This window comes from Cheilinus undulatus, linkage group 8, assembly GCF_018320785.1.
Source record: "Cheilinus undulatus linkage group 8, ASM1832078v1, whole genome shotgun sequence".
Taxonomy (NCBI): Eukaryota; Metazoa; Chordata; class Actinopteri; order Labriformes; family Labridae; genus Cheilinus; species Cheilinus undulatus.
The window spans coordinates 52922066-52936418 of NC_054872.1; the positions used below are offsets into that span (position 1 = coordinate 52922066).

The 14353-nt window shown below is 42.3% G+C and overlaps 2 protein-coding genes across 2 annotated transcripts; one reads left to right on the top strand and one right to left on the bottom strand.

The window, feature by feature from the left end:
* The first annotated feature begins 222 nt into the window (after nt 1-222).
* On the top strand, nt 223-6981 carry decr1 (2,4-dienoyl CoA reductase 1, mitochondrial). The gene is made up of 10 exons (XM_041794501.1): nt 223-293; nt 931-1130; nt 1408-1465; nt 1533-1619; nt 1955-2102; nt 5014-5113; nt 5354-5426; nt 5542-5688; nt 5855-5917; nt 6022-6981. The coding sequence occupies exons 1-10, from the start codon at nt 240-242 to the stop codon at nt 6079-6081; spliced, it is 990 nt and encodes a 329-aa protein (XP_041650435.1). The 5' UTR covers nt 223-239; the 3' UTR covers nt 6082-6981.
* Nucleotides 6982-7958: 977 nt separating this feature from the next.
* Nucleotides 7959-13006, bottom strand: pnp4b (purine nucleoside phosphorylase 4b). Its single transcript, XM_041794020.1, has 7 exons — nt 12943-13006; nt 12173-12345; nt 11701-11804; nt 11044-11219; nt 9545-9735; nt 9021-9100; nt 7959-8205 (listed from the first exon to the last, which is right to left on the bottom strand). Exons 1-7 carry the CDS (start codon nt 12963-12965, stop codon nt 8065-8067), a joined length of 888 nt encoding a protein of 295 aa, XP_041649954.1. The 5' UTR covers nt 12966-13006; the 3' UTR covers nt 7959-8064.
* Between the last annotated feature and the right edge of the window lie 1347 nt (nt 13007-14353).

Genomic DNA, 14353 nt, shown 5'->3' on the forward strand with positions numbered 1-14353 from the left:
ACATTTGTAGACTGACACATATTCTGCGTTTTCTCTGTTTTAATGTCTAATATAATTATTCTATCTGTTTTCAGCTGTTGTGGTTTTTTATCAATTTGCATTTATGGATAGAATATTTACAACACAGAATCAATTTATTTAAGAATAATATATGTATTTTTTTAAAATGTGTTTTCTCCCTTGCGCTCCTTCTTTTATGTTGGTATGATCTACAGTGACGTCATCACGTCTTGTCCAAGATGGCGGCCGCTATGTTTCGGAGAGGAGTAGAGTTGAAGAGTTTTTTTCGCTCGGTAAGAAAATTTAAAAACCTTAAATTTATCGATCAGACATGTATACTGAGTCTGAACCTGCACACCTCTCTGTGACGTCATATGGAGCTGTCAATCAACACCTGCAGATTCTCTGTTTACCCACCTGGTGTGAACTTTAACACAGTTAACGCGCCTCTCAGCACGCGCACGCGCTGGGGGTTTGTTTTGTTTCTGAAGCTTTGATTGTGAAAATCGTTCACACTGTTTCCGGTCAGTGAGAGGCTCAGAGCAGGTGAGCAGAGAAATCAGGTAAACTAAACTCCATTAGTGAGCTTCTGGACATTAAACTGGAGACTGGAACGTAAAAAGACTAAGTTACTTAGTTTAAATACCGGAAGAACAGGTGTGCTCTGTGAGAGGAGCTGACGTCACTTTCACGTCCTCATGGACCCTCAGAGAAACGTGCACGCGCCCTCTAGGTGACCGGAGGGAGAGAGAGGGCAGATTAATAGGACTCTTAACCTATTAATCTAAAATATCAGCAAAGAACCTTTATTATTTTATTTGTCCTTACACACAGACACACACATATATGTATATAAATATATTTATATACTGTATATATGCACTTATATATAGTTAGTTAGATACTGTTCTCTCTGTTCTCTGCACTCAGTCATGGTTCCACAGCTCGGCTGTTCTCCAGCAGTCTGGTCCTCCTCAACAGCGGTTCTTTGCCCCAGCTGAAGGCGTCATGCTGCCCGCAGGCAGCTTCAAAGACCGGGTAGCCTTCATCACAGGAGGGGGGACGGGTCTAGGCAAAGCCATGACCACCACACTGTCCCAGCTGGGGGCTCAGTGTGTCATCGCCAGCAGGTATACGTCTATGAGTGCCCGATCAACCCTCATCACCCCTCCTCCATCCCCTCTACCTTCTCTACCCTCCTCTATCTCCCTCTACAACATTTACCTCCCTCCTCTTTCTTCTCTTCCTCCTCTACCTTCCCCCACCTCCCTCTACCTTCCTCTACCTTCTCTAACTCCCTCTTTCTCTCTGTATTTCCCCCCTACCTCCCTCTACCCTGCTCTACCTCCCTCTAACGGGGTTTATTGAAGCTCTCTGAGATGTTTTTGTTTTTTTTTATTCATTCAGGAAGTTGGATGTCCTTCAGCAAACAGCTGATGAGATCAGCACCCAGACAGGAAACAAGGTGACCAATCCCAACCAGAACCAGATTAAACCAGGTTAAACCAGACTAACTTCATCCCCCTCCCCAGGTCCATGCAGTTCAGTGTGATGTCAGAGATCCTCACGCTGTCGCCAACTGTGTTGACCAGATGGAAACGCTGACGGGACTTCCTGATGTAATAACAGACACACACACACACACACCCACACACACACACACACACACACCCCTACACCCACACTCAGTTTGACAGGGCAGTCCTTGTTCTTCATGTTTGTTACACTTAAACGTCTCAGATCAAAATAATTTTAACATTACACAAAGATAACCTGAGGGAAATCCTGCTCCTCACCAGTTCCACAAACTTTCCCAACAGTTGCCAACTATGGTCTACTATTAGGGTAGAATGCCATTCTAGATGTTCAGGATTTATTCCACACATGCTCTGTTCTGGATAATGTCAGCTAAGAATGATGACATCACAGCACTCTTCTTCACTGATTGGTTCAGGTGATCATCAACAATGCAGCAGGAAACTTTGTTTGTCCATCAGAGCGTCTGTCACCAAACGCCTGGAAGAGCATCACCGACATCGTCCTGAATGGGACGGCATTCATCACTCTGGAGCTCGGCAAGAGGTTGATCCAGCAGCAGAAAGGTAAGTGGGCCCTTTTAAACCTCAGTGTAACAGTGTCCTTTTGTCATCATGATACCAGTGACATCCTTTTAGTCTCTCCCTCTGTACTCTGGATTAACATCCTGATACCAGTGACATCCATTTGATCTGGCCCACTATACTCTGGATTAACAACCTGATACCAATGATCTACCTGTAGTCTGGCCCTCTATTCTCTGGTTTAACAACCTGATACCAATGATGTCCCTTTAGTCTGGCCCTCTATTCTCTGGTTTAACAACCTGATACCAATGATGTCCCTTTAGTCTGGCCCTCTATACTCTGGATTAACATCCTGATACCAGTGACATCCCTTTGTTCTGGCCCTCTATACTCTGGATTAACATCCTGATACCAGTGACATCCCTTTGTTCTGGCCCTCTATGGTCTGGATTAACAACCTGAAACCTGTGGTATCCATTTAGGCTGTCCCTCTTTACTCTGGATTAACAACCTAATACCAATGATGTCCCTTTAGTCTGGCCCTCTTTGGTCTGGATTAACAACCTGATACCATTGATGTCCTTGTACTCTGTCCCTCTATGGTCTGGATTAACAACCTGATACCAGTGATGTCCCTGTAGTCTGTCCCTCTATGGTCTGGATTAACAACCTGATACCAGTGATGTCCCTGTAGTCTGCTCCTCTATGGTCTGGATTAACAACCTGATGCCAGTGACGTCCCTGTACTCTGTCCCTCTTTACTCTGGATTAACATCCTGATACCAGGTATGTCCCTGGAGTCTCGCCCTCTATAATTTGGATAAACAACCTGATACCAGTGATGTCCCTTTAGTCTCTCCCTCTGTACTCTGGATTAACATCCTGATACTGGTGACATCCATTTGATCTGGCCTTCTATGGTCTAAATTAATAACCTGATACCAATGAGGTCCTTTTAGTCTGGCCCTCTTTACTCTGGATTAACACCCTGATACCAATTTTGTCCCTCTAGTCTGGCCCTCTATACCCTGGTTAACAACCTGATACCAGTGACGTCCGTTTAGTCTGGCCCTCTATGGTCTGGATTAACAACCTGATACCAGTGATGTCCCTGTAGTCTGGCCTTCTTTACTCTGGATTAACATCCTGATACCAGGTATGTCCCTGTTGTCAGGCCCTCTATACTCTGGATTAACAATCTGATACCAGTGATGTCCCTGTAGTTTCACTCTCTATAGTTTGGATTAAAAGCCTGATACCAGTGATGTCTCTTTAGTCTGTCCTTCTATGGTCTGGATTAACAACCTGATACCAGTGATGTCCCTTTAGTCTGGCCCTCTATAATCTGGTTAACAACCTGATACCAATGATGTCCCTTTAGTCTGGCCCTCTGTAGTCTAGATTAACAACCTGATACCAGTGACGTCCCTCTAGTCTTGCCCCCTATGGTCTGGATTAACAACCTGATAACAGTGACGTCTGTTTAGTCTGGCCCTCTATACTCTGGATTAACAACCTAATTCCAGGCTGTCCCCCTTTAGTCTGGCCCTCTATACTTTGGATAAACAACCTGATACAAGTGACATCCCTTTGATCCGGCCCTCTATGATCTGGATTAAAAACCTGATACCAGTGATGTCCCTTCAGTCTGTCCTTCTATACTATGTATTAACAACCTGATACGAGTGACATCCCTTTGATCCAGCCCTCTATGATCTGGATTAAAACCTGAAATTTGTGGCATCTGTTTAATCTGTCCCTCTTTGCTCTGGATTAACAACCTGATACCAGTGACATCCCTTTAGTCTTGCCCTCTCTACTTTGGATTAACAACCTGATACCAGTGACATACTTTTCGTCTTTCCCTCTATACTCTGAATTAACAACCTGATAGCAGTGATGTCCCTTTAGTCTGTCCCTCTATATTCTGAATTAAAAACCTGATAGCAGTGACATCCCTTTGTTCTGGTCCTCTATGGTCTGGATTAACATCCTGAAAGCAGTGACGTCCGTTTAGTCTGGCCCTCTACACTCTGGATTAACAACCTGATACCAGTGACATCCTCTTGATCTGGCCCTCCATACTCTGGATTAACAACCTGATACCAGTGACATCCTCTTGATCTAGCCCTCTATGGTCTGGATTAACATCCTGAAACCTGTGGCATCCATTTAGCCTGTCCCCCTTTTCTCTGGATTAACAACCTGATACCAGTGAAACCCCTACAGTCTGTCCTTCTATACTTTAAAATGAACATCCTGATACCACTGATGTCCTTGTAGTCTGGTCCTCTATACTCTGGATTAACATCCTGATACCAGTGATGTCCCTATAGTCTGTCCCTCTTTTCTCTGGATTAACAACCTGATACCAGTGACATCCCTTTAGTCTGTCCCTCCATACTTTGGATGAACATCCTGATACCAGTGATGTCCCTGTAGTCTCGCCCTCTATAATTTTGATTTAACAACCTGATACCAGTGATGTCCCTGTAGTCTCGCCCTCTATAATTTTGATTTAACAACCTGATACCAGTGTCATCCTTAAAGACAAGGATGGAATGTTTTTTTTAACTTAGATTACATCATTTTTAGAGTCAACGTCAGAATGTTTTGTATGCTTTGATGACATCATCTTTCAAAAGACTTCAAAGGATGACATCATTAAAGGCAGAGGATGGAATGTTGTTGAAGCTGGCGATGTTGGGTCATTTTCCCTCCATTTTTGCAAAATAGTAGGTCAAAGTTCGCAACTTTTGGAATGTGGGTGGGAGTGGACAGGAGCGAGGGAAACCCTGGCTTCCGTCCAGATGAAGACATCCCAGACCTCCTCTGTGTCGGTCTGAGCTGTCAGATATCACACTGATTTCACTGAGTGGAGTCCACACAGAGCATTAAAGGTATCTAAATGACTAAAACAGATGTTCAAAGCTTTGTCGTTGTCTTTTAGGTGCCTCGTTCCTGGCCATCACCACCATCTACGCTGAGTCAGGTTCTGGTTTCGTGGTCCCTAGTGCATCTGCAAAGGCTGGTGTCGAGGCTCTCTACAAGTCAGTATGACCTCTGACCTCAGATCAGACTGATAACTCTCAAACTATCAGACATTTTGACCCTGTTTACACCTTACATTAGCCTCACAATTAGTATGATAGGTTGGTTGGTTGGTTAATAGTTGATTGATTGGTCGGTGGTTGGTTCTTTTTTATTAAACATAATTGCCACAGTGATCTGCTGGGATTTTCATCTCTGTTTCAAAATAAAAGCCTAATCTTTATTCCTGTGTTTGTCAGGTCTCTTGCTGCTGAGTGGGGGCGCTATGGACACCGGTTCAACATAATCCAGCCGGGACCAATCAGAACCAAGGTAAGGCCTGTCTGAGTCCTGCTTATGACGTTGTGTTGTTTTTAAGTTTTCCTGCTGCTGACCTTATTGTTTGTGTGTTTGTTGTTGTTTTTTTTACTTATCTGTTTGTTTTCAGGGAGCGTTCAGCCGTCTGGATCCAACAGGAGTCTTTGAGAAGTCAATGATTGGTCGAATCCCGACGGGTCGACTGGGTAAACCAGGGGAGATTGCCAACCTAGCGGCGTACATGAGCAGCGACTACGCTACCTGGATGTCTGGAGCAGTGAGTTCACACTGATCTGAGACCAGATTTAAGGCTGGGATCACAGGAGACGGGTGTAGAACCAACAAGTTAAAGTGATCTCAGATCAGAGTAAACTGTCTCTGGTCCCTTAAACTGATCCCAGACCAGAGTCTTAAAGGTTAACAGTGTGGTTTTTGTGTCTCAGGTAATCCGCTTTGATGGCGGTGAATACGTGTCGATGGCTGGAGAGTTCAACGAGCTGAAGAGGGTGAGTGCCACACTGAAATGTTTCCCCCAGGGACATGACGGTGTTTGGAATGTTCCAGGGTTCAGTGACAATGAAGAAGACTGAGGTGTGTCTGTCTCTGTCAGGTGACTCCTGAGCAGTGGAAGATGATGGAGGCCATGATCAGAGGTACTAAAGGATCCTAAAATGCCACCACAGCACCATCAGACCAACTAGCCAATCACATCGCAGCCTTCAGGTGGACCTGCCAACCTGCTAATGTTTCATGACTGATTAAATCCATAGATACCTACATGCAGGTGTCGCATTAAGACTTCTGCACATTTCCACACAGCCGCCATCTTGGGGAGGGGTGCCACAGTGCGAGTCTCTGACAGCAGGCCTGTCACAGATTGAAATATTCAGAACTCACTGAAATGTAAATCAGTTTCTTTAAGCCTTTGTTTTATCACAAACCTCAGGTGTAATCCTGAGTCAGATATGGTGTTGGCTCAAGAAAATATAGAAATGAAATAGAAACAAATCAAGTAAAAAAATAGGGATACACCCTGGTGGTTAGACGCCTCCACAAGGAGTCGGTCACCACAGTGAAAATACAGAGGTGGGTCCGTTCTGGGCTGTCTCCAGAGTAGAGAAGTATAAGTGAGTCTGTTTTTTCTTGAGTGTATTTATCAAACAGCCTGTCTAATAGACAGAAGAATGTCTGTTCTAATAACAATGTTACTGTTTGTTCTACAGAGATCAGTTTTCTAAAAAAAAAAAAAAGAAAAATGTGGCTCTTATTGCAGTGAGTTTTGAATATTTAAATCCTGGATGGACCTCCTGCTGTCATAGACTTTATGATTATGAGCCATAGCTACCCCTCTCCAAGATGGCGGCGTGTAGCCATGTCTACTGTGAATCATATCAGCCCAGGTGTTACCTACCTGTATCCATCTATGGATGAACCTAACAGATAATTGATTACTTCCAGGTGATACTGTCAGCCTATTAAAATGAAGCTTGCAGTCATGTGACCCACTACACATGCTCAGTGTGAACTCAAACATGTTTTTGTTATTTTGATAATAAAAGTCTAACCATGACAGTGATGTTTGTGTTGTGTGATGATAGGAGGTTTAATTCAGAGTGACCCAATGGTTAATGATAGATATTTAAATTAACTTGATAAAATATCTTTTAGTCAATGTTGATTTAAAAAAAATATCTGCCATACACATGTAGAAAGACAGTAATCACAGATAGCCAAAGATGTTTATTGACCACAGTGTTAAATCTTTAGGGTAAATGGAGAATAACTTTATATAATTAGTAGAACTCCTATTGACATTTATTTGATACCATAGCAACAAAAAACATTCTAGATACAATTATTGGGCAATTTACTGTTTTAATGAGGAGATTTTGAAGACAAACTCATGAACAAATATATATCTAACAGGCTTTCCCTGTTGTTGACTGTCCATTAATGGCAACCTTCAGAAAAGTTGGTGAAACTGGTGAGGAGAGAGGGAAACCAACTTTGGCAAAAATGAAGAAAAAAAAACAACATCCCCAGCTTCACCAACACTCCTTCCTCTGCCAGTAATGATATCATCCTTTAAGTCTATAAAACATTCAGTCCTCCGCCTGTGAAGATATCATCCTTTTAAAAACTTATAAATCATTCCATCCCCTGCCTGTGATATGGTCATTCTTAAAATCTTATAAATCATTCCATCCCCTGCCTGTAATGATGTCATTCATAAAAGTTTAAAATATTCCATCCTCTGCCTGTGATGATGTCATCCTTTTAAGCTCATAAAACATTCCATCCTCTGCCTGTGATGATGTCATCGTTTAGAGCTTAAAAAACATTCCATCCTCTGCCTGTGATGATTTCATCCTTTTAAGCTTATAAAACATTCCATCCTCTGCCTATGATGATGTCATCCTTAAAAGGATGTAAATCCTTGTGTGCTGTCAGTGTGTTGTTAATGTGTATTGATGTGTATATGTGTGTTTAGAAGTGTGTATTAATGTTGTCAGTGTGTATCAATGTGTATATGTGTGTTTACTGGTGTGTGTTGATGTGTATATGAGTGTGTTTAAGTGTGTATTAATGTTGTTAGTGCGTATTGATGTGTGCATGTGTGTTTATTAGTGTGTATTGCTAATATGTGTGTGTATTAGTGTGTATTTATGCTCTGCTGCTGACAGCGGCTTATCATCATTGCTACGAGTTTCTGAAGAACTTCTGCTCTCATTTTGCTGATCTGTAGAACTTCTTCATGGTTCACCTTCTCCTCATGGCTGTAGTCCAGAGACACCTACAGTAAGACAACGGTACTGCAGTCAGGCTGTGGTTTAGTAACAGATCAGTGGGGTTGTAGCTGGATTATTTTGGGATTACTGTTGGATTATAGTTGGATTGTAGTCAGATTGTAGCTGGATTAAAGTCACATTATAGTGGGATTAAAATCAGATTATGATGGGATTACAGTAAAATTACAGACAGTAGTTGGATTACAGTCAGATTGTAGTGGTATTATAGACTGATAATAGTTGAACTATAATCAGAATGTAGTTGGATTAATGTCAGATACTAGATTACAGTTGGATTGATTCTAGGTGCGTTATAGTAAAATAGTAGTTGGATTAAAGTCAGATTAAAGTTGGATTAAATTTAGATCATAATAAAATCATAGTTGGATTATAGTTAGATAATAATTGGAGAAAAGTCAGATTAAAGTTGGTTAACAGTCAGGTTATAGTTGGATTATTGTATGATTATTTTAGGTTTATAGTCTGATAATTTTTTTTATTATTTTCAGATTAAAGACACACTGTAGCTGTATCATAGTCAGAGTATAGTTAGATTATTGTTAAACTGGAGTTGTAGTATAGTTGGATCAAGTTGTGTTGTATTCAGATTATAGTTGGAATTTAGCAACATCATAGTCAGATTACAATTGGAATTATACTCAAATTGTTATCACACATTGTTGTATTGTAATACTATAATTGGATTAAAGCCAGATTATAGTCAGATTATGGCTTAATTATATTTAGATTAAAGTCAGATTATTGTAAATTATTATTATAGCTAGATTATAATTTGATTATTGTCAGATTATAGTTAGACCTTGTTGGTGATGAGCGACAGGCCCAGCACTCTCAATCCACAGTGTTTTGCCACAGTCACTTCAGGTACGGTGCTCATCCCTGTTGAAGAAGATAAAGAATGGCTTACCTGCGTTTACCTTCTTTATTTGTTTACTTCAAGTTTTTAAAAAACAGTCAAAAGTTCAAGGAACCGTTTGGCAGGAATTTAAAACACCTCCAGGAACTGGTATAATCTCGATCCATTACAGAAAGTGTGAAATCACTCATCTTAGGTTTAGTTTAGATGAACCGTTAGCTGAGCTGGTTTAGTTTAGATGAACCGTTAGCTGAGCTGGTTTAGTTTAGATGAACTGTTAGCTGAGTTGGTTTGGCCCATTTGTGCTGGTGTGACAGCTGTCAGTTAAACCCTGGGAACCTAACTCTGGGCTTTTCTGGACTTTTAGAAGGAATCAAGCATTTTAACAATCAAGACAACTCGTGTCATGTCACAGATCCATATTGAAAGACTCTTCTGGAAGGTTGGGAGAAGCTAGTCTGTCTTACCCACAGAGTCACAGCCCAGGATCAGAAGCATTCTGGCCTCAGCGATGGTCTCAAAGTTTGGCCCGCTCACCATGCAGTACACGCCCTCTCTGATGAAGTCACTGCAGCCCAGCTCTGACCCCGCCTCCATTGCCAGCCGCCGCAGATCCTTACTGTACGCATCAGACATGCATGGAAATCTGATCCCAAAGCTGCAGACACACAGATGATGGCTGTTTCGACAATTTCTTGAGGTTTGATTTTTATTTTTTAATTTTCAATTTATTTTTTTTATTTTATTTGTGCCTTTTTAGATAGAGGAGGACAGTGGATAGAGTTGGAAACAGGGTCAAGAGTTGGGGAGAGACATGCGGTAAAGGGCCTCAGGCCAGATTCGAACCGCCCACGTACATGGGAGGCGCCTTTAACCAGAAGGCCACCTGCTCCCCTGAGGTTTGATTTTTCTACAGGAGTGAGTGCTCTGTCTGAGTAGTAAATCTTTGGCTGTTCTGCCAGCATATGGCTGTTTTAGTTCTGAACAGTAGAGGCGGTCAAACTAGTCGTTGTTTGGTCATACCTGGCAACTAGATGGCGGTGGTTGTGTGTATTGGTGGTTGTCTTACTACTCATCATAGAGTCTTTATGGTGGTAGTTGCCTGTTTTGGTGGTCTTGTCTTACCATGCATCGCTTGGTCTGTGTGGCAGTAGTTGTCTGTATTGGAGGTTCTGTCTTACCGCCTATTGTTGGGTCTGTATGGCGGTAGTTGTCTGTATTGGAGGTTCTGTTTTACCACCTATTGTTGGGTCTGTATGGCGGTAGTTGTCTGTATCGGTGGATCTGTCTAACCGCTTATCATTTGGGTCTTCATGGGGGTAGTTGTCTGTAATGGAGCTCTCTGTCTTACCCCTAATCATTGGGTCTTTATGGCGGTAGTTGTCTGTAATGGTGGTTCTGTCTAACTGCTAATCATTAGGTCTTTATGGTAGTACTTTTCTATATTGGTAGATCTGCCTAACTGCTCATCATTGGGTCTGTATAGGGGTAGTTGTCTGTATTGGAGGTTCTGTCTTACCACCTATTGTTGGGTCTGTATGGCGGTAGTTGTCTGTTTTAGTGGTTCTGTCTAATGGCTCATCATTTGGGTCTTCATGGCGGTAGTTGTCTGTAATGGTGGATCTGCCTAACTGCTCATCATTGGGTCTTTATGGCGGTAGTTGTCTGTATTGGTGGTTCTGTCTTAATGCTAATCATTAGGTCTTTATGGTAGTACTTTTCTGCATTGGTGGATCTGCCTAACTGCTCATCATTTGGGTCTTCATTGTGATAGTTGTCTGTATTGGTGGTTCTGTCTTACCACCTATTGTTGGGTCTGTATGGCGGTAGTTGTCTGTTTTAGTGGTTCTGTCTAATGGCTCATCATTTGGTCTTCATGGCGGTAGTTGTCTATAATGGTGGATCTGCCTAACTGCTCATCACTGGGTCTTTATGTCAGTAGTCTTTTTTGGTGTTTGTGTCTTACCGTTCGTCGTTGGGTCCACACAGCGGATGTTGTCCAGCAAAGCCCGGCAGGTTGATGTGGTCTTTGATGATCATGATGTCACCCACTTTGAAGTCTGGACAGATTCCACCAGAAGCATTGGTCACCAGCAAAGACTCCGCCCCCATCAGCTTAAAGATCCTGATAGGGAAAGTGACCTTAGATGGAACACAGTTCAGAATCCTTGAGTCAGAGGTTAAGAGAAAATCCCTTTAGAATATTATGTTCGCAAGAACTCGATTCAATCTGTGGCCTTTATCAGATGAAGATGACCCTGATGAAGGTCTGATAAAGGGATGCCGGAGCTCTCTGTCTCTCTCTACTGGCCATTGGTCATAAAGTGGTTGGGGGCCCATAAGGGGCCATGTGTTTGGTTATGTTGGGGCCCTATACCTGAGACTGAGGGGCCCTATAGCTGAGACTGAGGGGCCCTATATCTGAGACTGATTGGCCTTTTACTCAGTTGGTGTCCTGTACATCAGTCACGTGGATCTGTTTCTGTCTCTAATGTTCCTGATATCAAAGGAACCAGATGCCAGGATCTGATAAGTCGACTGTAGAACCAGAGACTGGTCCCTCAGAGACACTCTGAGTCCCCAGTGCATGCTGGGTAGACCTGGGGTGGTCTGAGAGACTTACCTGGCAGAGTGAGTAACCCTCATACAGGTGAAAATGGCCCTGCATGAACACACAGGAAGTGTCCTCGATTGTCCCAAACACCAGGCACCCCTCATGACCCGCCACTGAGAGAGAGAGAGAGAGAGAGAGAGAGAGAGAGAGAGAGAGAGAGAGTTATTGACATTTTGAATATTTTTAATTCACCTCAGAATGTAGAAGATCCTCCTCCTTGTTACAACAAAAGCTCCTTCTTTCTGTCTTGGTACCAACTCCTTTTTGCAACACACATGTGGAAAATACTGCTTTCACTCAGAGTAGCACTTCATAATATATATACCAAACAAACAACTAAATGAATAAATCAATCAATAAGAGAAAGAGCTTGTGAGAGTCTAAGATAAAGGTGTTGGACAAGAAAAGATGAGAATTAGAGGAAACAAGCCACGCCCCCAAAGCGCCCCTCCATCCAGCCGGGTGGGCAGGTCTGACTCACCTGTGCTGACGGGGAAGTTGGGGATGTCCTGGTACCTGAAGGTCTGCTTGTTGGAGGCTCCATCAGCCAGCAGGCCCAGTCCTGAGCCACAGATCACTGCAACCTTTGGACGGTGGCTGGTGTGGTTCAACAGCCACTCTGTGGTCAGCTTATAGTTCTCGAAGGAGCAGCAGCTGGAGGCAGGGGCGGGGTTATAACGGGGTGTTAAATGTAGGGAATGACGACTGTCATCAATCAAACTCAGCATGGATGAAGGTCAATCACCTAAATTCTCACGGTGTTGCTGAACACTCTTCAACTCTGCTTTTATTTTGAAGGTGGACTAAGTATGGTGCTGACTGATAACCTGCTGCATGGTCAGCAGCTGCTAGGACAACAGGAAACAGCTAACTGAAAATGACTATTGCTGCTGTCATCACATGAAGGAAGAAGGCTTTGAGAGTCTGAATATGACAAGATGAACAGCAGAATAATTAGTCCATGACTATTGATCCTTTCTGACTATGCCTCTAATAATTATACAGGTTTTAACAATCAATAAAAAACTTTCTATTAAAAGTACCAAAGACAAACCCTACGGGTCTGCAGTCAGAGAAAGAGAGCTCGCTCTCAGCTGCAGGACAGAGCTGGAAATGGTTTAGTGGATTTTTTGAAGTTGCTGAGTGAGCAGATTAATCTCAGACATGAAGAAGGGAAGAAGACGAAGGCACTGGATAAAACTGAACTTCAAACCAGAGTGGTTGTAAACGTTGGTGTTGGTGTTGCCTTACCAGGAGTTTCCTTTGCAGTGCATCGTCCCGTTGCAGAGACCAGAGAAGAAGAGAACGACCACGAAGAGCACACAGAGACAGACTGAGTGTGCTCTTCTCTGATTGGCTGATCAGAGGTCGTTGACTGTACTCTTCAGTGACCTTTGACCCCATAGACTGTAAATTAAGGATTAAAGTTCAGCTAGATACCTCAGACAGGAAACATGGGGCTCAGAGTACACACTGACATGTGGATGTGAAGGTTCTGTATACAGAAGAACTACTATTACAGCCATCAGTGGTACTGAGAGTACAGTTACAGCTATGACTGTGGTACCAGTACTGATACATGTGTGTATACCTGCAATATTTAGGTGTCTGCCTGTTGTGTATATGTGTGTACCTGTTGTGTGCCTACCTGTTGTGTATATGTGTATACCTGTGGTGTATATGTCTATACCTGTCGTGTGTCTACCTGTGGTGTGTCTACCTGTGGTGTATATGTGTCTACCTGTTGTGTATGTGTGTATACCTGTTGTGTATGTGTGTATACCTGTTGTGTATATGTGTATACCTGTGGTGTATATGTGTATACCTGTTGTGTGTATGTGTATACCTGTTGTGTATATGTGTGTACCTATTGTGTATACGTGTGTACCTATTGTGTATATGTGTACCTGTTGTGTATATGTGTATACCTGTTGTGTATATGTGTGTACCTGTTGTGTATATGTGTGTACCCGTTGTGTATATGTGTGTACCTGTTGTGTATATGTGTATACCTGTTGTGTATATATGTGTATACCTGTTGTGTATATGTGTGTACCTGTGGTGTATATGTGTATACCTGTTGTGTATATGTGTATACCTGTTGTGTATATGTGTGTACCTGTTGTGTATATGTGTAAACCTGTTGTGTATATGTGTATACCTGTGGTGTATATGTGTATACCTGTTGTGTATATGTGTGTACCTATTGTGTATATGTGTGTACCTGTTGTGTATATGTGTATACATGTTGTGTATATGTGTATACCTGTGGTGTATATGTGTATACCTGTTGTGTATATGTGTGTACCTATTGTGTATATGTGTGTACCTGTTGTGTATATGTGTATACCTGTTGTGTATATGTGTGTACCTGTTGTGTATATGTGTGTACCTATTGTGTATATGTGTGTACCTATTGTGTATATGTGTATACCTGTTGTGTATATGTGTATACCTGTGGTGTATATGTGTATACCTGTTGTGTATATGTGTATACCTGTTTTGTATATGTGTGTACCTGTTGTGTATATGTGTATACCTGTGGTGTATATGTGTATACCTGTTGTGTATATGTGTGTACCTATTGTGTATATGTGTGTACCTGTTGTGTATATGTGTATACCTGTTGTGTATATGTGTGTACCTGTTGTGTATATGTGTA